This window comes from Melanostigma gelatinosum (assembly GCF_949748355.1).
Source record: "Melanostigma gelatinosum genome assembly, chromosome: 4".
Lineage (NCBI taxonomy): Eukaryota > Metazoa > Chordata > Actinopteri > Perciformes > Zoarcidae > Melanostigma > Melanostigma gelatinosum.
Window position 1 is genome coordinate 11,399,360 of NC_136637.1, and position 22,325 is coordinate 11,421,684.

General features: G+C 42.0%; 3 protein-coding genes across 3 annotated transcripts; 2 read left to right on the plus strand and 1 right to left on the minus strand.

The window, feature by feature from the left end:
• The first annotated feature begins 300 nt into the window (after positions 1–300).
• Positions 301–7,502, plus strand: LOC306776209 (uncharacterized protein). Its single transcript, XM_079266827.1, has 5 exons — positions 301–423; positions 3,344–3,626; positions 4,979–5,545; positions 6,104–6,317; positions 6,630–7,502. The coding sequence occupies exons 2-5, from the start codon at positions 3,353–3,355 to the stop codon at positions 6,883–6,885; spliced, it is 1,311 nt and encodes a 436-aa protein (XP_079122953.1). The 5' UTR covers positions 301–423; positions 3,344–3,352; the 3' UTR covers positions 6,886–7,502.
• Positions 7,503–9,634: 2,132 nt separating this feature from the next.
• Positions 9,635–13,642, plus strand: ndufs7 (NADH:ubiquinone oxidoreductase core subunit S7). The gene is made up of 8 exons (XM_079266723.1): positions 9,635–9,675; positions 10,439–10,475; positions 10,957–11,028; positions 11,132–11,252; positions 11,865–12,044; positions 12,418–12,464; positions 12,895–12,983; positions 13,425–13,642. Exons 1-8 carry the CDS (start codon positions 9,660–9,662, stop codon positions 13,520–13,522), a joined length of 660 nt encoding a protein of 219 aa, XP_079122849.1. The 5' UTR covers positions 9,635–9,659; the 3' UTR covers positions 13,523–13,642.
• A 2,138-nt stretch (positions 13,643–15,780) lies between these two features.
• Positions 15,781–21,185, minus strand: gamt (guanidinoacetate N-methyltransferase). The gene is made up of 6 exons (XM_079268011.1): positions 20,929–21,185; positions 18,060–18,205; positions 17,859–17,922; positions 17,590–17,657; positions 17,218–17,328; positions 15,781–16,053 (listed from the first exon to the last, which is right to left on the minus strand). Exons 1-6 carry the CDS (start codon positions 21,104–21,106, stop codon positions 15,913–15,915), a joined length of 708 nt encoding a protein of 235 aa, XP_079124137.1. The 5' UTR covers positions 21,107–21,185; the 3' UTR covers positions 15,781–15,912.
• Positions 21,186–22,325: the final 1,140 nt, after the last annotated feature.

Sequence of the window (22,325 nt, forward strand, 5' to 3'; positions counted from 1 at the left end):
GTCATTGCAGAGTAATCCACACTATCACCCTGTGTGCGTATTATGGGAGCACTGAGGTTTAGTTTGAGTGTAAATGTTTATTGTCCTGTTTAGTTAAACTGGTGTTTGTGATACATGTGATTGTTAATGTTGAATGTGGAGGTAAACTGAGACAAAGTGCCTCCTCCTCTTCCTCCTCTGGCTTTATTTGCTCCATATGGTGTTGGACATGGTACCCAGGAAAGAGAAGAAAAAAACTCTTTTGTGGGCGGAGGAAAGTCCGAGTATTTTGTCCGTCCTGAAATTTGATTCAGAAGTTCAGGATCCTGGAAGACAAAAAGCAAACGGAGGGGGAGGGAAGAAAGGCAGAGAAGGACGGAGAGGTTGTTTTTTTTGACTGCGAGAAGAGTAAACTCACCAAATACTCTGTAACCTCCGACTAAAGTAAGTACATGTGTACGCGGCATGTTTCTACTTGAATAAAGCGTTCCACCAGCATTTCATTGAGCTGAATGAATTCACATCTGTGTCTGAAATCTGATTGCTAACTGTTGTAATTGCTGCTGAATGGCCTCATAATATAAGGTTTCAGCGCTGCTATGAGAAAGACTTGTGTGTCCTTTACGCGCACATTCATGCGGGCGCGTTGGATTTATTTATCATCAAATTGGGTATTTCCTGCAGCCGCTGTACTAAACCACTTTTCTTGATCTGTAGAAGAGTAATTGTTAAAAGAAATGATTGCTCAGCATCGGGAGAAAGGTCATTTTGCAGCGGGGAGAAGGAGCATATTGCCCCCTACGCGTGTTTCTACAGCCACGATAAACTCCACTTAGATTTATTTTCCTCCGACCCAAAAGCCAGACGAGTCCTAATTTGCGCTCTATACATGGTAAAGTCCCCTTTGTTTGGAGAAACATCCCCGCCGCAGATTTGCGTGCAGATCCTGCTGCACGGTTGGAAGTGCGCCAAAAACATCCAGAAGAAAATGCTCCAAACTCAGTCTGCAGATGTTCATGAAAACCTCTGAAATTCACCATGCAGTGCAAATAACGGCAGATAGATGTTATTTATCAGACGCTTCTGTAGTAATCACCCTCCTAGAAGTATATTTAGCATTTTATATTGGAGCCTAAAAGTAACCATCGTGGTAAAATTATTATTCGGACCATCTACTTCAGTAAAAGCATAAAATACTCCATAGCAAGTAAAAGTCCTGTATTTAAATTAGAATTTGTATTGGCAACAAAATGTACTGTAGGTGTAAAGAGTTAAAGTACTCATTATGCTGGATGTCAACTGTCAGTGTTGAATTGTTAAATTATTTTACTTTTATGTTGTAGTTAGTCAAGATGAAGCTAGTACTGTTTCATGTACTGTTGATAACAATGCATCACGTTTAATAAACTGATCACATGTTTATTATCTGAAAAGTGACTTCAGTTTACAAAAACTGAAGGAAATGTACTTACCGGTAGATACTTCCCACTGCTGGTAATAAATATAGGTCTTATTAGCTTCATTAAATTAAATGTATTGTATATTTCCCAATTGGAAATCCCAGTAATATTTTAGAATTAACTTATTTTGCCCTGTTGTGTGACATAATCCTCTTTATGTTATTTCTAATCAGCTGTTTGCTGTTACAGTGTGCAGGAGCCCCTTAAGGGGCCCATGGTGAATCTGAGGGAACGATCAAGTAAAAATATATATATTACAGAGACTAATTAATTTCATCCCATTCATCTATGTTTTCTATTGTCTTGTGAAATACTGCATACTTTCACTTCCTTAGGCCTATAAACATACTTTAAATTAGAAGTTAAATATCGGATGCAGTCACCTCTCCATGCCCCTACATGTAAAAAATAAGTGAAATACTGGATACTTTAAACTTTTTAGACCTTATAACTCCTTAAAATCCTGGAAGACAACGATCACTGTTTACACACTGAGGTCATAACCTGAGATTCGGGGTCACCAGCTGTAAAGGTTGGGAACCACTGTGCTAAAATACTGCTCCATCACATAGCTGCATGTAGGATTAGATATTAGAAACACTAAGGTCATGAATTTCTGGGTTTAAATTCTGGTGGAGAGATATTACTTTAAATATCCGGGTATCAAACCTCAATCGTAATCAACTGAAATGTGTCTGCAGCATGAAAACGTATCAAAAGTTTGTGGCTTTAAAGCAGGTAACATTTCTACCTTTGGCCCATAATGAAAATAAGAAAAGCTTTTTATTCAACATTGAGTCATTTAGCAGTTTGATACGTTTAGTTAAAGAAAAAGTTCAACAACTTGGGTATGCTTATTCGCTTTCTTGCAAAAAGTAAGATGAGAAAATGTATGTATGGGAGTGGTATCAATCATTTAACTCACGGAATGAAAGCAAATAAGCGTACTTTTACAAAATATAAAGCAAAGTATTGATATATTACCCAAACTTAAGTATTTTACAGACCCGTATTGATGTCTAACCTTAGTTCTACCAAATACTTAAGTCAAATATATTGAGTCTAAACTCACTGGAACGAACCTGCACCGTCCACCATTCATACGTTTTTATTGATTGTCGAATGTGTTTAATAAATTGTTTTGTCAACACCGTTGTCGAAACCTCCAGATTCTTAGAAAAAATAAAGACCTGAGCTCAGTGTCCCGGCTGTGTGATCGAATGTTTCAGTTTTGTGTGCAGCATCTTTTGGATACAGGAGCAGAAATATGTGTTTTTGACAGTGTGTGCCAGTCTGTACTTATTTGGAGCTGTTAATGAGTCTTGTTTCATTATATTCTTAAATGTATATTTTTATATGAAAAGGTTTCCTGAAAACTACAATCTTAAATGAAAATTCAAACCTACAGGCAGTGTTACCTTGCAGAGGAAGATAAACTCTGACTTCCTGTCAGTGCTGATGATAACCACCGACACATCAACGCTGATTTCCTTTATTCCCCCCAAAAAAGCCCCTTTCCTCACATGGCCAGTTTGACATCACGCCACATGAAGTCCCAGTAAAGTTTTGGTTTTAGGATTCATGCATGTCTTTTGGAGGGTAAATGCTGCCTTTTTAAAACAGAACGAATAAAGGGGACTAAAAACAACTCTGAACTTGTCTTAACTTTTTTGGTTTTGACAGCTTTTTAATGCTTTTCAATATTCTGTCAGGGTTTATGATGATGTGTCGTCTTTGTGTGCCACCAGATGCTTGAAAAACAGAAAATAATAACTCCATTTCATAAAAAAATAAAGATGAAACGATGTGTGATGCTTTTTAAAGGCTATTCTGGTTTGGCTTCTGGTTTGCTGTTTTTAACAGTTTTTTGTTTTTTTGTCTGGACCTCTTCTTGCTCCTCTCAGGCTGCGACTATGAGCACCTCGGGGCTTCAGGCCACGAACCAGCAGAATGTGAAGGAGCTCGACAGCATGAAGGAGTCCATCAGCGACATCATCAACCAGCTCCAGGACATCGACCCGACCAGACTCTCCTTCTCCCCTTTCCTGGACCTGGACACTCAGATCTCCTTGGCGCCGGTATCAGACAGTCCCGAGTCCTCGGTGGAGGAGCTGCACTCGTCCTCCCACTCCGTCTGCGGCTCCCAGCGCTCCCTTGAACCGCCACCAGCAACGAATCAGCCAAGGAGTGAGTTATTATTGTTTTTTACTGTCTGTCTGACGGAGCTGCAGGGTTTGAGGGGAAGCCGGAACAAATTAACAAAGGCTGAGTTTGAGTCCAGACTGAAACTAAAAAGAGATGAGGCCGAGTCAGGGCTGATTACAGCGGAGCAACAGTTAATAAGCATGTGCACAATAAAAGGAGGGTTTTTTAAAGTTTGAGCAGATGTGTAGAACCACCTGCAGGAGCACATATCCACATCCATGCATTCAAGTTTTGATATATTAATACAAGTTATTTGTAGAGCTGAGGACATAAGAACGCACTGTGTGGTGGTAGAAAACATCTCTTTGACTTTCAATTTTGCGTTGACAGGAGATAAACTTCTTTGTTTTTTATATGTCAAAAGTGATGTTCCTGCCTGACAAACATTTCACCACTGCAACAGCAGCATATAACGTCCATGTGGACCGGCTATGTGCATGAGACATTAAATACTGTAATGAACTAACTTGGTAGGAAAAATAGTTTTCTGCACTTAAGGCGAAACAGATATGAGACTAAGTTGAAGGCATGTTTAGAGTCTAGAGTGCTGCAGAAGGGAGACCTCTATAATCTGAAGTGGGTGAATGTTTGCAATCCTTCAACTTCTGGATGTTGATACGATTGCCTGCAGCAACAATGAGAACACCTTTGTAAAAGTTGAGAGAGCATTTGTAGATTACTACAATTCCTCTTTCTGCAGTACCACCAGATTTTTGATGGCCAGTGAATAATTGTTTCTATATGATAATATAATGTTTATCCATAAGGTACCACTTATCAACCGGCCAGGGCCCCAGATCCCCAGAGACCCCAAAGGCTCCGAGTTCTCTGTCAATTGTTTGTCTTGTGTATTTGAATAATTGCTAATTTCGTTACGGACTTTGCAACGCTGAAATCCAATTTTCAACTAATGTGCATCGTGACCTCATTGTGTGGTCCTGTATGAGAAGGTCTGGTTTCAGGACGAGTTATGTCCGTTCATATTGTTTTCATGTGGTGCATGTTCCTGAATTACTTCAACCAAATATCACAAACTAATGACAAAAAGAAAACTTGTGATCATGTTGTAATATTCTTGCATAGGAGGACTGGTTGGTTTCAGTGACAGGGAACCACACGGTTGATGGTCGGGTGAGATCAGTAGGGGGCCCAACAGCATTTTACCTCCTACGGTCATCCTAATAGGTTAATACAGCCATGTGCCCACCTCTCCAAAATGTTACATGAGAGACCCTGACATGCAGGAAGTGAATGATCGATTAGTGTGAGTCTGCAGTCGATGGCTCAGTGTCTGGTTTTGGATAGGGGATTAAAATGTGCTCTGGTTTGAACAGGCTCTGCTCCCTGCCACCATCAGCCCAACGACGACCTCCCACAGGAGCCACGAGGAGATCAGACAGAGGAGGGGGAGCTGGATCCAACTCTTTCCAGTCCGATCATCACAGCGCACGATTTGGACGACGCCACGGAAAACTGCATCAGCCTTCCAACCCCAGCCTCTCAGGGAGACCTTCCCAACGGCACAGACACACCGAGATGGAGTCCAGAATCCACCAATCTGGACTGCGCCGTGGACGAGGGCCGGCCTCTGATAGGTCCTCCGCCGGAGAGCGTGGAGCTGACTGTGTGGAGCTCAGAGGGACGGGGAGAGACTTGCGACGCGGCAGACGAGGCTTCAGATCGGGGACAGTGCTGCTGCCGCTGCTGCCAGTGTAAATGCTGTCAGAGCGGCCGAGTTCCTGCTTTCTTCTCAGTCCTGGCCTCTCTCCTGTGTGCAGCCGGGATCCTCTATGCACTCTATTTCTATGTCCCCATGAGACCCCCAGACTGCCCCGACATGGCTAGCCGCATCGTCTTCTCTCTCTGCTGCTGCGTGGTGGCAACCGTCCCCATCCTGCTTGGTATGCATCACAAACCTGCACACTGACATAAATAAAAACAGCCCACAAACGATGAGATAAAGATTAAGAGAGGATTTGGTTTGTCTGGCCGCCTCGTCGCGGAATGTTTCAATGTCTCCTGTCCCCTTTAATTTCATGCGCTTTGCAACCTCAGTGTGCAGCAGACGTCTCCCCGGGCCTCTGGAGAGAAGCATCATTTCCTTCTCCTGCACAAAGCTTGAAATGGAAACTACAATAAGGGGTTGGCCTCTCATCTCCCAGGCTGTGGCCTAATTGTTCAGAATATTTGAATCATTTTCCATCCATGGGCGACCAGAAACAAGATGGCAGGTGGCAGAAACGCCCAAGACCAAAGCCTGTCCAGATAATTTACCTCTCACCCACTTGTCAAGCTGAGGACAGTGAGGAGTATTTGCATGCAGGCTCCTCTGTCGGCCGGCAGTTGCAGTATTCAAATAAAGATTATTATACAAAGTATTCTGTCAGACGAGATCAAGTGCAGCTAGGAGTTTTGTTTCATGCTTACTGATTTATTGCTCCTTTTTGATCCTTTCGCAGCGATGCTCATGGGAGCAGCGTGCCAGTTCTGCACAGCCTCCTTCGGTCTGTGGGAGTCGTTTCCAAGGAGGCGGGCGGTGCACCAGCTGTTCGTCACGGCGTCCTTGGAGCAGTTACTCCTCTACGTCCTCAACCTCGTGGTCATGGCCGCTTTACTGCCTCAAGACCAGCTGAAGTTGGTGCCTATACTGGTCGTCATGTTCATCTTTGGAAGGTGAGGCTCAAAAAAAGTCCTTTTAAAAGGGCTCCTTCATGACTCTGAGACATAAAACGCAGATCAATTCACAATATAGAAAAGTGACATGTGAAGAAACAGCATATTGCCCATTTAATATGAAGAATAAAATCAAATAATTGAACATGGTTGTATTGGTACTTTGTAAAAAGGTTTTCTGAACACCTCTTTCCCTTCTTTAACTGGAGTTTAACTGGTAATCTCACTCTATAAAACACCGTCAGGGAGGAGTTTGTATCAGTGAAGTTTGAACTTGATCTGATTTCCTGTTTTATGTTCAATCCTCTACAGGCTTGTTTACTGGATCAGCCTGAACGCGTGCAGCTCCTGGCGGGGCTTCGGCTCCGGCCTGACCGTCTTCCCGCTCCTCGCCATGGTGGCTCTCAATCTGTTCCTCATGTACGCCCTGAATCTCAAAGAGCCAATTTTTGTCTCTCAGGACGTCCTCTATAATCAGGTCACCCCCTCTTCCTGGTCAGGGGAGACATCACAGAGCCCGAGTGGCAAACCAGACATCCTACCCACAGACATCCTGGTCGCTCAGTGAGGAGGCGAGCTGCGCTTTCTTCTTTCAGAGGAGGAGATCTTTTCCCAAAATAGGCCATTCCTGTGGTTTCCAGTTCAGCAACGCACGCTGCCACTATAACCTCCAAGTCTGTGACAGCTTAACTTGTATCTTTGCTCCTCCTATACAGGACTTTCTTTTGTGGATACATGCTTATTATCTGAAATGCTAGAGCTTTTACCCTGCTAGTGGCGGAGCACGCCTTTGAACAATGCTGTAGTCTGAAAACATTTGTCCGTTAAGCTATTCCAGTACCTATGTTTAATGTTTTGAACTCTGAAGGAATTAAATGCTCTGCTATATATACGGCTAATTTGGTTTGACCTAAAAAAAAAACACAAGCAAAGCAACTGCAGTTGTCAGACTTTATTATTATTTTAACTTGTCCAAAAAGTTTGTACATGATGAAGACAGAATAAAAGCCCTTTTTAACAACCTCTTTTCCAGCTAGTTTTCAGTTCCTTCGCTGACTTTGACCAGTTTGACTGAGCAGCTATTCTTGGAGAAACTGCAGCGTGTGTCTTTAGTGCTGAGACTGTCATTATGTGATAACATGCTCTCAATGTTCTGGTTGCTTTCTATCTCCACCCTGCTGGTGTCCTCACTGCTGCTGCTGCTGCTGCTGCTGCTGCTGCTGCTGCTGCTGCTGCTGCTGCTGCTGCTGCTGCTGCTGCTGCTGCTGCTGCTGCTGCTGCTGCTGCTGCTGCTGCTGCTGCTGCTGCTGCTGCTGCTGCTGCTGCTGCTGCTGCTGCTGCTGCTGCTGCTGCTGCTGCTGCTGCTGCTGCTGCTGCTGCTGCTGCTGCTGCTGCTGCTGCTGCTGCTGCTGCTGCTGCTGCTCACTGGGTTTGTGGCGTAAAATGAGGCCAAAACAGAAAGAGGATGCTGAAGATGGCTGCACTTACTTATTTTAACCGTTTAATCACAGGAGATTGAAGAGCTTTCCAAATCACTTTAATTAAAGACAATTCGTTTGACATTTGTCAGCCTCAAATGCTCCAGTGCCAGATAAAGGTCCACAATCGAAACGTTGTGTCTCTAATAAACTCAGAGATGACTGTCTTTCTTTCACATGTGATTGTTATTTTCCTACGCAGCCAGGTTTTACCAATTTGATACTCATATAGAATATATAAAAATCTATTATTCTGCAGGTCAGACTAAGTAATCAAGTTTAAAGTTTGAGCTCATCGCTTTGGGCAAAGCCATCGTATTTGACATTTTGTAGACCAGTGGTCTCAAACTACCTGTCTTGGGACCAGATCCAGCCCACACCAACTCACAAGCCCTCATCAAAGTTAATGATAAACCAATTGTTATTAATATGTCATTAAATATAATTTAAATTGTTTGTCTTTCTCTATTGGTATTTCTCTTGCCTAAATGTGCAACTTGTTACAGTGACAACAGCACAAATTATGGCCAGCAGCACTCAAATCAAACTAAATCAAATGTAAGAGGAGTGAAAATGGTGCAAAAAAGTTAACTGCAGAAAATACATAAAGTGAAACAATAAAGACAGACAATCCATTGACACCAAAATGTATTTTTGAACCTAAAACAAAGGACCTGTAGAACAGACAAGTTAAAGAGAGGTGGATGATAGTTGTTTAATGTGACTGCTTCCTGTCTCATCTGCAGGTAAATAGCTGCCTCACTCCAGAAATTCATAACCTGCATACAGTATTGCATACTGCAGAGCAGGCTGGCAGAATGGAGAGGTATTGTGTAGGTAAAAGGTCTTCTTCTTGATCCTGTTACACAATCTTCCATAAGATGAGAGAATTTTTTTAAATTTTCATGACAACGGGTCAACTACTTTTTTTAAATTCCTTTTCATACAATCATCATAGACAGGTTTATTTCTTTGAAAAAAATGCACTTTAAAAAGTCTGTTACATAACTTGCCCCACTGGAGGGAGCTAAACAGCTATAGCAAAGACTATAATTAACAGTATCCAGACTGTCTATTTACTTATATATGTCCAACATATAAAGACATCAGTGTATGTCAGTGTTGTCCAACTCATCACTGAGGACAGTGAGGACACATCTTCAATGTTGGTTCTTGGGAGTTTTAACAACCTGAGAAAATGTTCACCTTCCACAATTACATTACACCGAGTGTGTTTTGAGGCTGATTGTGACGTGTTATTATTCTGAGTCAATATTCTTCAATTTGAGTTAGCTATGAGCTCAACACATATTTAAAAAGGTAAATTGATCTAATAGTGTTCAATACCAGCCAAATATTGTCAATATAACAGAATATATAAATAATAAATAAGGAAAATATTGATCAGTTAAATAGAACATTTTAAACAATTATTTCTGGTATCTGGTCAGAATCTTGTGTCTTGGTTTACTTGTGTGAGATCAGAGTTTATCGAATGGGCCCTGCTTGAATACAGTTTGACTTTCTATGAACAATGCTTTGTGTGTTTTTTAAATTGGGATTAAATAAGATGTTTCCTAACCCCGATGTGTTCACTGCTTCAGTGGAGAGTTTTAATGCCCATAAGTCTAACTGATTCAGGACATTTTCTGACTGGATCAACTAAATTTATTGAGGATAAAATGGCTCAAATATGATCCGCTATCAATGGCGTTCAATACAAACTTCTAAATTCTGAGCAGAGTCGTGACATTTTGATCTTCTGTGGTTTAGAGAAACAGGTTGTCAACATTACAACAGCGCCCTCTGCAGCTCGAGCTCATAACAGCACGACAAGCAGTCTGACGTAACCAGAATCCTAAAGATGGCGGCGTTAGTTGGTGAGTGATGTTGTGATTAAACTTGCACGCTTTTAACAAACATTACAGTGTTTTCAGACGTGTGTTACTTGCAGTATTTGACAAGTTAAGCACATAAATGTGCACTAACCAGAGGTTTGACTGTGTGGGTGATCTGATTTGTAACTTTTAGTGAATCCGCACACTGACCTTGCTCTGTCTACGTTAGCATGGCGGCTAACCAGGTTAGCGCTTACGTGAACTGAACTCCAGCTGCAATTCCAGTAGCAGTCAAAAAGCAAACATTAGTGATCACACGTAACGACAGATGTCTTCTTGAAACTAAACACAGTGTTTGTTTTCATCTACAGCGTTGGTGGACTACCGTACTAAGTCTGTCATTAGATAGTGCGTGTGCTCCGCTATGGACACGAAGCTAGCCTTGAAAACTGCTGTTTTTGGGGTTCACATCTGTATTTGCGAACATAATGTGCGTGAATATGTACCTTAGGGGAACTTTTAAGATGTAGCATTCACTTGTACCTCTTTAGATTATACGTAGGACAGCACAGTTGGCTCTGCGCGAGGCTACAATGTACAGATTTAACAGCAGTGTTTGGTTTGAGGTTACATTTTTAAAGGTGCTTTTAAATATAAATTAAGTTATGATTCCATTTTGTTGTTTTTGCTGCTTCATAGCAAGGTAACGAGTTATGTGACACCGGAATGCACAGCTTAAGTACTTATAATATATCCCTGTTTTTTATAAAACGTCTTCAGTTTGTGAAATGCTTTTGTTTTGCAGCGCCTCGTCTGGCCTTGTTTGGCTGCTTTTCAACAAGGTAAGAACCTTCTCATCCTTTATCTCTCATCAAAACTTCATTTAATTCAGTTCTGTCCTGCTGGTCCTACCGCTACTTTCGTAATACACCCTTAGAGGGGTGGAGTATGTCATTCATACCCACATAAACACATTTATTACTCTGCTTTTGTACAGGTCCAACTCATAGAATTCAACCTCAGTCGGCAATAAATGCAGAGTGGAATATCCACCAGAAATATATTTACCACCACACACTGGGTCATGTAACACTAATAAGTACATAGTCTTTACTGTATCTAACTCCCTTCCAACCTACCCAGTTTTAGTTTTGTAATTTTTGTCAATTCTTTTGTTATTTTTTAAGCTAAGATTATTGTTATTTTTTTTCATTCACTGTTTAAGCTAAACATGCTATGATTAAGATATTTATACATCAACGTTACCCATTACCTCTTAGGTCATTCAATTAATGAGCATTACATATATTTTTTTCCCCACAGGCCTATTTCAGTGTTTGCTGTTCATCAGAGGAATCTGCACAACAGTGCAAAAAGCGGGAATACCACCACGAGGTGAGTTTACCAAATATACTCTGGTGTAAATATGTGAAAGCGGAACAGACACTCGGTAAACTCTCTGCACACGGTAAAGATCCCCTCCACCCTTCTGTTGCAGCGTGGTTCCAGTCAGAGAGAGGAGCACGGCGGTGGCAGCAGCCAAACCAGCAGCTGTAGCCAGCAGCAAGGGGGAGTATGCCGTCACTAAGCTGGACGACTTGATTAACTGGGCACGCAGGGTGAGTAGATGCGAGGCTGTCAGCTCCGTTACCACCCACATATGTGGGGAGTGAATTCATCAAAGTCTGCAGTGTTTTTCTGTCCCCAGACATGTGATGTGACTCCACTGCAGTGTATGACTGTTTGGTGTTGGTCTGAAACGTCACATGGTCGCTGCTGTTGCCTTTTTAAATGGATCTCTTTGACTTTCAGCTTAAAATTGCCACAGGTCCTTATTTTAGGCATCTGAATTCTATCTTTCTGAGGTTGTGAAGTATCTGAGTTGAATACCAATGAACGGTATGTGTCAGAGATCCGACACGAAGGACAAATGAAAGAGTTGCTGACAAGCCAGAGAGTTGCTCAACTATGTACTGTAGCAACAACAACAATCTAAGTCAAAGGACTCATTTCACAATCTGCCAAATATCAGCAGAGAGAATATCGTTGATATGCAGTTTATTGACGTTTTATTGTATTATTGATGCATCTCTACGTATGCTCCCTGTTGGGTTTGAGCTAATTGAACAGTGCTTTGAAGATGTGACTTTGGGTCAGAACCACGAGTACCTGGATGAATGTGACTGCTCTGAGTGTGTTGTTGACTGATCGCTGCTCTGCTGCCCTCTCAGAGCTCCCTGTGGCCCATGACCTTCGGACTGGCATGCTGCGCGGTGGAGATGATGCACATGGCGGCGCCTCGCTATGACATGGACCGCTTCGGTGTGGTGTTCAGAGCAAGTCCCCGACAAGCTGATGTCATGATTGTGGCGGGGACGCTGACCAATAAGATGGCTCCGGCTCTGCGAAAGGTGAGGGGGGTGGGGAAGGGTGGTCTAACAGCAGCAGCATCTTGCATGTCAGTGTAATTCAACTTATCACGCTCCAAACACCCCAATCTCTGTCTCGGGGTTTGATTCAAAGCTGGGAAATGAAGGAAGAAGAATGTATACACACGTTTCTTTGCACTGCTCAAATACGTTGTCAGTTTCTCTCTCTCAGCCTGTTCTGACGAGCGGATGGCTGCGCTGAGAACAGTATAGCTCCTTTAATGCTGGCTGGATTATCACCAGCCTGTCGCTGGATTGGTAGACTGGCACGAAGCTGTCCTCCATCTGAAATGACGGATTAGTTGTTAGTCAGACATCATATAAGAGTCGCTGAACTGCTTCTTCTTTCCAACAGGTGTACGACCAGATGCCTGAGCCAAGATACGTCATTTCAATGGGAAGGTAAGTTAACAGCAGCGCGCCCTCCTCTTCCTCAGCTCATTTGTTTCATGCACCAACACCTGCCAGTCATCTGTAGTCTCCTCTGTATCCCTAAAGTCTCCACAGAGGATCTGATTTGAACATATGCTCTTTGTTAAGGCCACTGTTCTTCTTTCTGCTTTATGGCCACGAGCATTTACATGAATTGTGAACAGTCGTAGTGTCTAACTGCTACTCTGTGGGTTTAGAGTTAGTCGAGACCTTTTCAATCAGCATCTTGATAACAGTGTCTTTGTAATATTTCATGCTGCTTTTCATTCCTGTGTATTGTGTAGTTTGTTGTTTTGCTGATTGTTTTTGAAAATGTTTCTTATTTTTCGCTGTCTTGGAAAAGAGATCTTTATCTCAGTGAGACTGCCCGATTAAATAAAATAAGTTTCTTCTCCTCCAGCTGTGCTAATGGAGGCGGCTACTACCACTACTCCTACTCTGTGGTCAGAGGTTGTGACCGAATCGTACCGGTGGACATTTACGTTCCAGGTATTCTTTACTGCCCAATATGGAAATGATGAATTCTACAATTTCCTTATTAACAGCAATGAGAAATACTGTCCATTAAATTAGGATATTTCAAACATACACTTGGCCAAAAGTATATGGGCAGCCTTGGAGTTCTGGATAATAATAATTCTATTGTTGGTCATAGCTGTACTTGAATTATTCATAGATACTGGTAACATTAGTCGTGCTTGTATTACCTGTTTTCTGTCCGTATATATGTAAATACAGCAGCATTCTTAATGTATATTGGACATAGTTGAGTCCTGTCATTATGCAGCAGTGTCTTGCAGACTGATCAATGTGCATCATCAGCAACGAGTGATATCAATGAATTACCAGTTAATCAGACAGGAGAACTCTGTACCATCACGTCTCTGAGTTTACATATCCCTTAAACAATAAGAGTTGCTCTGTCCTCAGGTTGTCCCCCCACTGCGGAGGCTCTGCTCTACGGGACTTTACAGCTGCAGAAGAAAATCAAACGTGAGAAGAAGTTGAAGATCTGGTATCGAAAGTGAATGTTTTATGTGTGCACTTGTATGTAAATGTTGTTTTTTTTTGGGTTTCATTTGGAGTGCTGCTCCTCCCATGTAGAGCTGCAGGATATTACCTGAATAAAACCATGATTGTAATTTACACACAGTGCACTGCGCCTTATTGTCAACCAAGCGCAGCAGCGGCCGCTCGCTTCAGTCTGTCGGCACCGTAAGTTCAGTATTAAAACAGAGAGTGTTTCTCTAGCCGGAAAAACGTGTCACCCACCGTTTACATTATAATTGAATGTAAAAAGAGATAAAACATCCTTAATCCTGAATAAACTGGGCTCACATGAAAATACTGTATTTTAACATCTGATGTCCATTCTTTCCAGTGTGACCACTGAAGCCAGATTGTATCCACTAGGTGGCTCCTGTGATCACGAACGGACCGTCACTGGTCTGCGTTGACACTTGCGTGGTTAAATGAATATCGTGTGTTTGCTGATATTTCACTCCGAAGTCATTGTCTGCTAAAACACTATCCAAACCCACCAAGTGAAATACCAGAGCACCACGTCAAAGGTGCATTTCTGTTTGCAAAGCTGCAGTATTTAGTATTCTCAGCTAGAACTGGAAGCCATCTGCTATATTATGTCTGTAGAGAGAGAAAGCAGAGTTGCTTTTAAGCATCTTCAGTGTGAATCAACAGACTCGCCGGTTCAGTCCTCAGTGCTGTTGAAGGGTTCTTGAGTGAGACACTTGATTCCTTCTCTATTTGTTTTATTTATATATATATATATATATATATATATATATATATATATAGCTGTTTTGAATATAGTTAACTTTAGTTAAAATATATCCCATGTACACTTTCTAAACGGTGATGTTCATCCCTGTGTGACCGGTGGTTACGCCGCCATCGGAGCCCAGTTCCTCCGATAACTGTTGTAAAACGTCCTTGTCGACCTCTTGTCATTGACGATTACCATACTGATTAAAGATTGATTGACTTGTGTTCATTTTTGGTTACACTTTCTGAATGACTTCAGACAAATCTTTGGCGTTTCTTTATTACAATTATCTGTATTTGCATAACATATTTGCTGATACCGATTTATCTGATGTGTTCTAAAGATCATGGTTCTCTAAAAATACATCACGTCAAGGACCAAAAATCGATGCTAAACTACAGCATAGTTTAGTCAAATAGCTGCAGTAAAGACGTTGACACCTTGGCTTCATTATCACACCAGCACATATCAAAGATATTGGTGCTTGTGTATCACAAGAGACAGGTAAATAGACAACCTACTTTTATAGATGGTATTTAATTGTTTTGTCTATAAAAGCAAAATTATGAAAATGTTATAGTTTCCCATGATCCTAGAAGGCATCTTCACATTCCTTGTTTTATCTGACCAACTGTATAAAAACATATTCAGTTCACTACCAAATATGAGGAACAAGAAAAAGCTAATCTTCACATTTGAGAAGTTGAAACGAGAGAATATATTTCTTGAAAAATGTTTTGGTTTCAGCTTACCCTCTTAGCTGTAAGATCAGTTTCTGCCTGCTCATATTTCTCCGTGAGACTGTTGACTTAACTTCTTAAAATATAACACTCGTGCTCATGATTCACATCTGAGATCCGCCAGCTGCTGTAGTTTCCCACCTGACTGCGGCCTGGTGTTGCATCATCCATCCATCTTATGATTCATGCGTCCTCACCAGGTGGTAGCTTATTCCCAGTGTTCCGATAACATGCACTGTTATCTACAGCAGCCATACATTAAACAGTGTGTTGCACTCTGTGCCCATCTTAGTGGACTCTTTAACAGCTGACGTGTTGTTTTAATTAAGGCTTTTCATTGTGCAACTCTTTTTAGAGCCGCATGACAACAGTGTGTTGTGCGTATTGTCAGTAGTCTTATTCTTTCTGAAGTTCATGACAACTATGCGTTTAAGCATCAGTGATATATTTTCTGTTTGGTCTACAATTGGGAGATCCATGGCAAAAAGGATACTGGGTGATTTAAGACCTGAAAGAAATGAGCCTCATTCGGCTGTAAATGCATATGTGGTGGTCTCATGTGGTTTCAGTTTGCCGTTGTCTCACATATTTGCTGCTGTGAAGAATAAAATGTATCAACGCAGTGATGAAGCACAGTCCGTAACAACACAACGGTACTCAACAAACAACTACAACTCAAATGAAGAAGGTACAATTTGAAATTGATACAACATGGGAAAAGAAACAAATGCAATAAATGCATAATAAATACGAGCACCTGTAATCTGAGTTGGGATGGACTTGTGTTTATTGAAAATATGGCAGACAGTGAAATAAACAGAGTGAGGTGGTCATGAGAGTCTTGTGAGAAGGCACGTCATTGTAAAAAAAAAAGTTGTAGCACCATTTTCAGACTTTAGTCCTTGACGATGGTTGGAGTGATCATCTTATTGAAGGAATAGTATTTGCATTCAGTGGGTGGTGCAATGTCCATGGTGGTGGTGCTAATCTTCTCCTTCTTGAAGCCGGCTTGGAGCAGATGAGGCACCTGGGTCTCCTGAAAATCATTAACAGACAGAGTTGGTGATTGTGAGGCTCGCTGGCTTCATCGGGCGCGTTACTCTTATCCTGTTTATTGTCGACCTTGCGATTATCGCAGCCTGTAACACGGGTTGCACTCAGCTCAGCCCTGATGGAGACGGGCGCTCAGCGCTGTGCACCATGGATAAATATCAAACGCTGAAGTCTAAACAGTCCTATTGAAATACACGTCCCTCAAATACACGTCTCTGTTGAGACAAGCAGGTTGATGATTCACAGGCACAGATACTGATAGGCCCACTGTATGTATTATGACTGTTAGTATTCAGTGACTTGAACCCGTCTTATGCTGAAATATATTGCAAGATACTGTATTTACTAACGTGTGTGATTAAAGCGCTCCACTGAAATCAAAATTGACATTTTGTGGGTAAGGTGATCAGTGTTTAGAAACACCCTAAATGTACTTCCTTTTTTCAATGAAAACATGTACTACACATCCGGATCATAGTCTTGTCAAAGAAAAATGTTTGAAATAACTTTGATGACAATAACTGTGTCCCAATTCTACACGACATACTATTTTAAAGCAGGATTTATGTATGTCATGCATTCATAGTGGAAAAAGTCAGTTTGCATGGACACTATTTTCCCACAATGCACTGCACAAAGGAAACGTAGGAGCTATTCACATCTCCGTGACATTACAATAAATTGCAAATGTTGGAGAAACAGCTTCAAAAAGTTCTAAGAACACAAAAAAAGTATAAAATCTTTGGAAAAGACATTTAAATGGCAGTGACCTTCTAAAGTCGCAGTTTAGTTGACTTCCTACAGTGCAGCTTTTGCATCGTTTATTGTTAGTATAATAATGGTAACATATGTTGATTTATTTTATGCCAAATGGAACACTTCATGACTAGTATAAAGTACATACTGTATACAGTAGTATGTACGGTAGTTTGGGATTGGGACACACAAAATGTTTTGGTAGCGTCATTCAGACTTTTTGTCTCCCCTCTAACGCCGCCATGTAGTGACTTTACTTCCACAAAACTTCTATTGCAGAGAAACAGTATGAATGGAAACTAAGAAAACGCACGATGCAGTAACGCTGAGGTTATACAGTTTCAGATGAGTTGAATTTCTGTTCCTTGAGGGCGTAATGAAGGTGACCAACCTCAAACATCTTCTCGATGTTGTCGTATTTGGTCTTGAGCAGCTCGCCCCAGGAGGTCAGGTTGCAGTAGGTGAGGACGCCGCCGGACTTGAGCAGCCTGTGAGCGTGACCCTGCAGAGACACGCGGACCAAATCAATCACTCCTTCAGCCCTGTAAGGATACGACCTGAAGAAGACTACAGTATGTGCACCACACAATCGCTCAACACTGGAGTTATTCATACTGGTTATTGATACGTGTTTTCTCCTATGACGCAGTATCTTCAGTCCACTTTTCATACAAACAATTCCAAGATTATCCTCCGACAGAATTTGTATCTTTTCAGGACTCTGTGTTACTTACTGGAGTGTTTGAGGAGTTGAACTACTTACCTTAATGAAGTCAAACTGGTGAGTGTGCCATGTGTCCTCTGACAGAGGGTATGTGTCATAAAGGATACCTGAGAGAGGAAGGACACAGTGTTAGCAGAGTGCATACAACAACCAACTCATTCAGTTTTCTGTGTGTGTTGTTTATCGCTTCTTAATATTTTGAATCTGTCAAGTGAAATACTGTCTGCTCCAGTTGTCTTCAAAACATAGTGAACCGTAAACTCAAATCAAGCAAAACCGTGAGCTGAATGTCTGGTTTGATTTCTTACCATCAAAGTGGTTATCTGGCAGGGTGGGAACGACGTTCTCCCAAAGGCCCTTCAGAGGGACGACCTGCAGCAACAGAAATGCCACCTTCACTCATCTTCACTTTTAAGGACGGTAACTGTAAACTAGACGTGTAAACGGGCAACACACGCAGCTGTGATTAACAACACAGGCAGATAATATGAACAGTTGGATCTGCTGACCTTATGTGGCTGAGCCTTGGCCCAGTTCTCCAGTCTGGCGAAGACGCCGTCGTTGCACTCGATGATCCAGTGCTCCTCAATGGGGTAAGACTCAATCTTGGTAGCGGCGATGGCCATGCCGAAACCGATCTCCAGAACGCGACCGCCTACCAGAGAGAACACAACAAAACAATACGATGAGAAAACGTAAATCAAATTAATCAACCAATAATCACCAAATACTGTGACATTCATTCCCCATCGGCGGTTAATTCTCACACTAAGGAAGGGAGCAGGTTGTTGGAGCTCAGTAACATAGTGATTGCATTATTTTTGAGCCATTGCTCTTATGGACTCGCAAGACCATAGACCAGGGATTCCCAAAGTGGGGTGCGCGCACCCCTGGGGGTGCGCGAGCTGCCTCTAGGGGGTGCGCAAGAGGAAAAGTGTAATGGCGGTCTGATGGTGTAATAATATTAAATATTAAAAAAAAATGTAATTTTAATTTAAAAACTGTCAGGTGGGACATCTGAAGCTATCAGTCGTAAAAGAGGAGAGGGAGAGAGAGAGAGAGAGGAATCGGAGGCGAGGGGAACGGAGAGGTGCGTTGGGGAGAGACCGGGAGAAGAAATCGAGCCAGAGTCAGAGGAAGATGAGACGGAGGAGACCGAAAAGGAGGAAGGGACAGCACAGACAAATCGGGAGCACATCGGCCCATCGCGGAGTCAAGGTGAAAAAAGAGGAAACGAGAGAGAGCATCAGACTGGGAAAAAAAGAGGAAATATGATGAAAATTATCTGTGTCTGGGCTTCACTTGGATTGGCAACGCAGATTGCCCAAAGCCACAGTGCGTGGTGTGCAGCGAGGTTCTGGCTAACAGTCTGAAGCTCTTATTTACGTCTCCACCTGAACATCAAGCATGCCAGTGCAAGTCAAAAGCCCCTTACATTGTTTATATCGAAATTGGAGGAGTTACAAAACAGCCAAAAACAACTGCAGTCTCATTCATGTGTTGGTCTATAAATGACGCACTACGGGCTTCATATCTGGTCACAGAATAGCGAGAAAGGGGCTACCGCACACAATCGCCGAAGACGTGAGCTTGCCAGCTGCCAGAGAGATGGTGGAATGTATGATTGGGGAGAAAGAAGCAAAAAAGTTGTGCATGATCCCGGTGTCCAACAACACTGTGTCGCTGCATCGATGCTTTGTCCGAAGACATCCTGGCTACATTAGTCGCTCATTAATTGTAAATTAAATGTGATAATCTGCCTCTGAGCCTGTGCGTGTGTGCTCGCATCCGTATTGCTCTTTAAAAGTGACGCCTTGTGTCACTGAAAGTTATTGAAACTTTGTTGCAGTGTTTCAGGGCGTTTTCACACCTTGAGTTCGTTTGCTTTGTTCTGATTCAGGGATTAATATGATACAATGTTGCAGTTGCTCCTTTGTTCGGTTTGTGTTCACACTGCAACATTTAACAGCGGACTAAATATTGTAAACAAACGCCACGCGCGAGCAAACTGTTCACTCATTGGTCCGATTGTTATGCGGCTATGAAGGCTTAAAAGGCTCTGTTGCTTCTTTTTTTTTTTTTTTATTAAGGGGGGGGGGGGGGGGTGCGCGAACCCGGTCGGGATGTAGAAGGGGGTGCGCGGCCTAAAAAGTTTGGGAACCGCTGCCATAGACCATACTTTTGTAGTTCACAGTTGAGGTGTTCTCCCTCTGTGGGGTGTGGAGGGATAGCCAGTTGCTTGTAACATGTGACAGTAAAAGCCAAAGGGGTTCATTTCCTTTCTATAAATAGATCAGGGGTAAAGGCTATTTGTTGTTGCTTGACCCCTTCATGATGATTTACTGAGCCATTAATCAGCAACTCAGTGTAATATTCACATTTTAATTTCATTACATGTTGTATGCACTCAAAGAGAAGTGACAGCAAACTGCATGGAGCTGAAATTTGCTGTTTGTTTTCAGTGCTACGTGTCTCTTTCATGTGAAATTCTCATGTTGTTTCTGTTTTGCTGTTACGTCTGTTTATTTGTTCTTGGCCTGAGTTTCACCTGAAAAAAGATTAAAATCTTAAGGGGACTATCCTGGATACATAAAGGTTAAGTAAAAAGAATAAATTATAAATAGTTTAGATATGGCCACAGTGTCTTGTGACCGAATATATTATGAATAAATTGTGTATGCTGAGTTATACAGCATACACAACAGTTGTACAGTGTTGTGCAGACAGTTGTAGTGCACATGCTTGTCCCTTCCCATATGCCTGCAAGGGTGTGTGGATCAGTCTATTTTTTTAAAGCTCAGAGCAGATGAGCCGTTTCCCCCTGGAGACTCCTTGGCCTGTTCCCATGAGTAGAGAAACAGCTGCTGTAGTACTCACACAGCACTGAGCGCAGTGCTGCTCACACACTCACACGTGTCCTCCATCATTCAACAAAATACGAAAGAAAAGTATGTGTTAAAAAAACCAATTACCCTGGTACAAACGTTATCACACCTTTATAAGTATCAACCAAATCTCAAAAATCAAAACACTACTTTCATGAATGCATTTCATGTTATTTTTTTATTTACAATATTTTAGGGCAAACTGTGTACTCAAGTATGCAATATGCATAACAGGTACAATTTATTGGGAATAGCATACTGGTTTTCTGTGTATTGAGGATTCAGATTATTCACCTGACAGCTACATTTGAAATGATATAGTATCATATTAACGGCACATTTATGTCTACAAAACTAATGTATATAATTTATGACATAAACTTGTTGTTATACTTGTGGCAGGAGTCCCTCATCAGAAGCACAGTCGTTCATCACAAAAGTACGTTGTCCGATAATGGACCACGCTTCGCTTCCCTGAAACTGCGACTTTTACCTTTTGAAGCCGCAACTGTCGCCAGGGAATGCATGTACGGGGTCTCCCAGCGTTCCATCACGGGTTTGCCCATGATCTCCAGGTGTGTGTCGGTCTCATTGTAGCCGGCGCTAGCGTCGTGCCAGGAGGGCTTACAGTCCTCTCCCTTGGTGAATATGGGCTTGGCTGCGGTGCTCATTTTGTTTTGATATGGCGGAGGCAGTGGTGGTTGTTTGGTTCTGCAGACTGTGTGTCCACACGGAAGAGGGTGAACTGCAGGAGGCGGCAGTTTATATCGGGCTCAGTAGTGCTGACACCGCGTAAGTTTCCACTACAGGCCAAAGGTTCGCATACATTCCCAGAGGGGGCGAGGAGGCGAGGAGGCTTCCAAGATCCTTTGTAGAGAAGATGATTCACTATGCGGTAAATAACTGGCACCTTCCTCATACAGTGAACATGCCACACTAAGAAGCAGCATAGATGCTTTACCACAGTTCCCAAATATGCCCAGTGAAGCCTGACAGGAAGGCTCTGGATTTGCACGTTTGCAAGTACAATGTACACATGCCAAAACATGTGTATATGTATGATATTTAATCATTAAACGAAAATACATGTGTTTATAACCTGCTCTTGCAATGCTCGTAGCACTCAATGCATAGCTGTTATTTGTATTTTATTTGTATTTTTAGTACTTTCTGGACAACAGTGTAGCTCTGAAGCATGAAGGCGTCGTTACATCAGGCAGGTGTTATTGTTTAAAGCTGCAATAAGGAATTCACTGTGAGGTTAACAGCATCGACAGATTAACATAAAACCTTAAACTTACATTATCAAAGTATTGAATTGAACAAATTAGATGTAATTTGTTCATCGTGATAATAATAACTGAGCTTTACAGGTGCTGATGGGTTTTTCTATACCCTTGGACTGAGCCACGCTAGCTGTTTCCCCCGTTCCCAGTATTTATGCTAAGCTAAGCCATCTAGTCATAACTTAATATCGGACAGATATAACTAGTATCGAACTTCTCATCTATTTCTCCGCAAGGAAGCTAATAAAACAAAAATGAAAAACTACTCCTTTCAAAGAAAAAGACTATTTGTTTATTAACTTCAAAGATTGTTCACAAGTCAAATGCTCCAGGTTAGTTGTGAACTGCGCTTCATTTAGCCTTCTGTCTTGTGAAGCGGTGTTTCTTGTTTGGCGTAGACTGAACTGACAGCAGAGTGAGAGCTCATTGTTTATTTTCCTGCTCTCTGAGCATGGACAGCTGGAGTCAACTATTTCAGTGGATCTAAATCACACTTGCACTTTTGCTCCTATTGCAGCACCTCATTTGAGCAGCTTCATGAACTGGATTTATAGATCCTTTATTAGTAGTGTGTGGCTGGTATTGTTTTCACCTCGTGAGTCTG

Bases quoted from the DNA above. Each gene is read 5' to 3' on its own strand.
- LOC306776209 (XM_079266827.1), top strand. From the start codon at position 3,353: ATGAGCACCTCGGGGCTTCAGGCCACGAACCAGCAGAATGTGAAGGAG. The intron at 5,546-6,103 runs GTATGCATCACA...ATCCTTTCGCAG, and splicing joins AACCGTCCCCATCCTGCTTG to CGATGCTCATGGGAGCAGCG. The intron at 6,318-6,629 runs GTGAGGCTCAAA...AATCCTCTACAG, and splicing joins GTCATGTTCATCTTTGGAAG to GCTTGTTTACTGGATCAGCC.
- ndufs7 (XM_079266723.1), top strand. The intron at 11,029-11,131 runs GTGAGTTTACCA...CTTCTGTTGCAG, and splicing joins AGCGGGAATACCACCACGAG to CGTGGTTCCAGTCAGAGAGA. The intron at 12,984-13,424 runs GTATTCTTTACT...CTCTGTCCTCAG, and splicing joins GGTGGACATTTACGTTCCAG to GTTGTCCCCCCACTGCGGAG.
- gamt (XM_079268011.1), bottom strand. From the start codon at position 21,106: ATGAGCACCGCAGCCAAGCCCATATTCACCAAGGGAGAGGACTGTAAG. The intron at 18,206-20,928 runs GTAAAAGTCGCA...TCTCTCTGGTAG, and splicing joins GACAGTTGCGGCTTCAAAAG to GCGGTCGCGTTCTGGAGATC. The intron at 17,923-18,059 runs GTCAGCAGATCC...CTGTTGCTGCAG, and splicing joins CCAAGGCTCAGCCACATAAG to GTCGTCCCTCTGAAGGGCCT.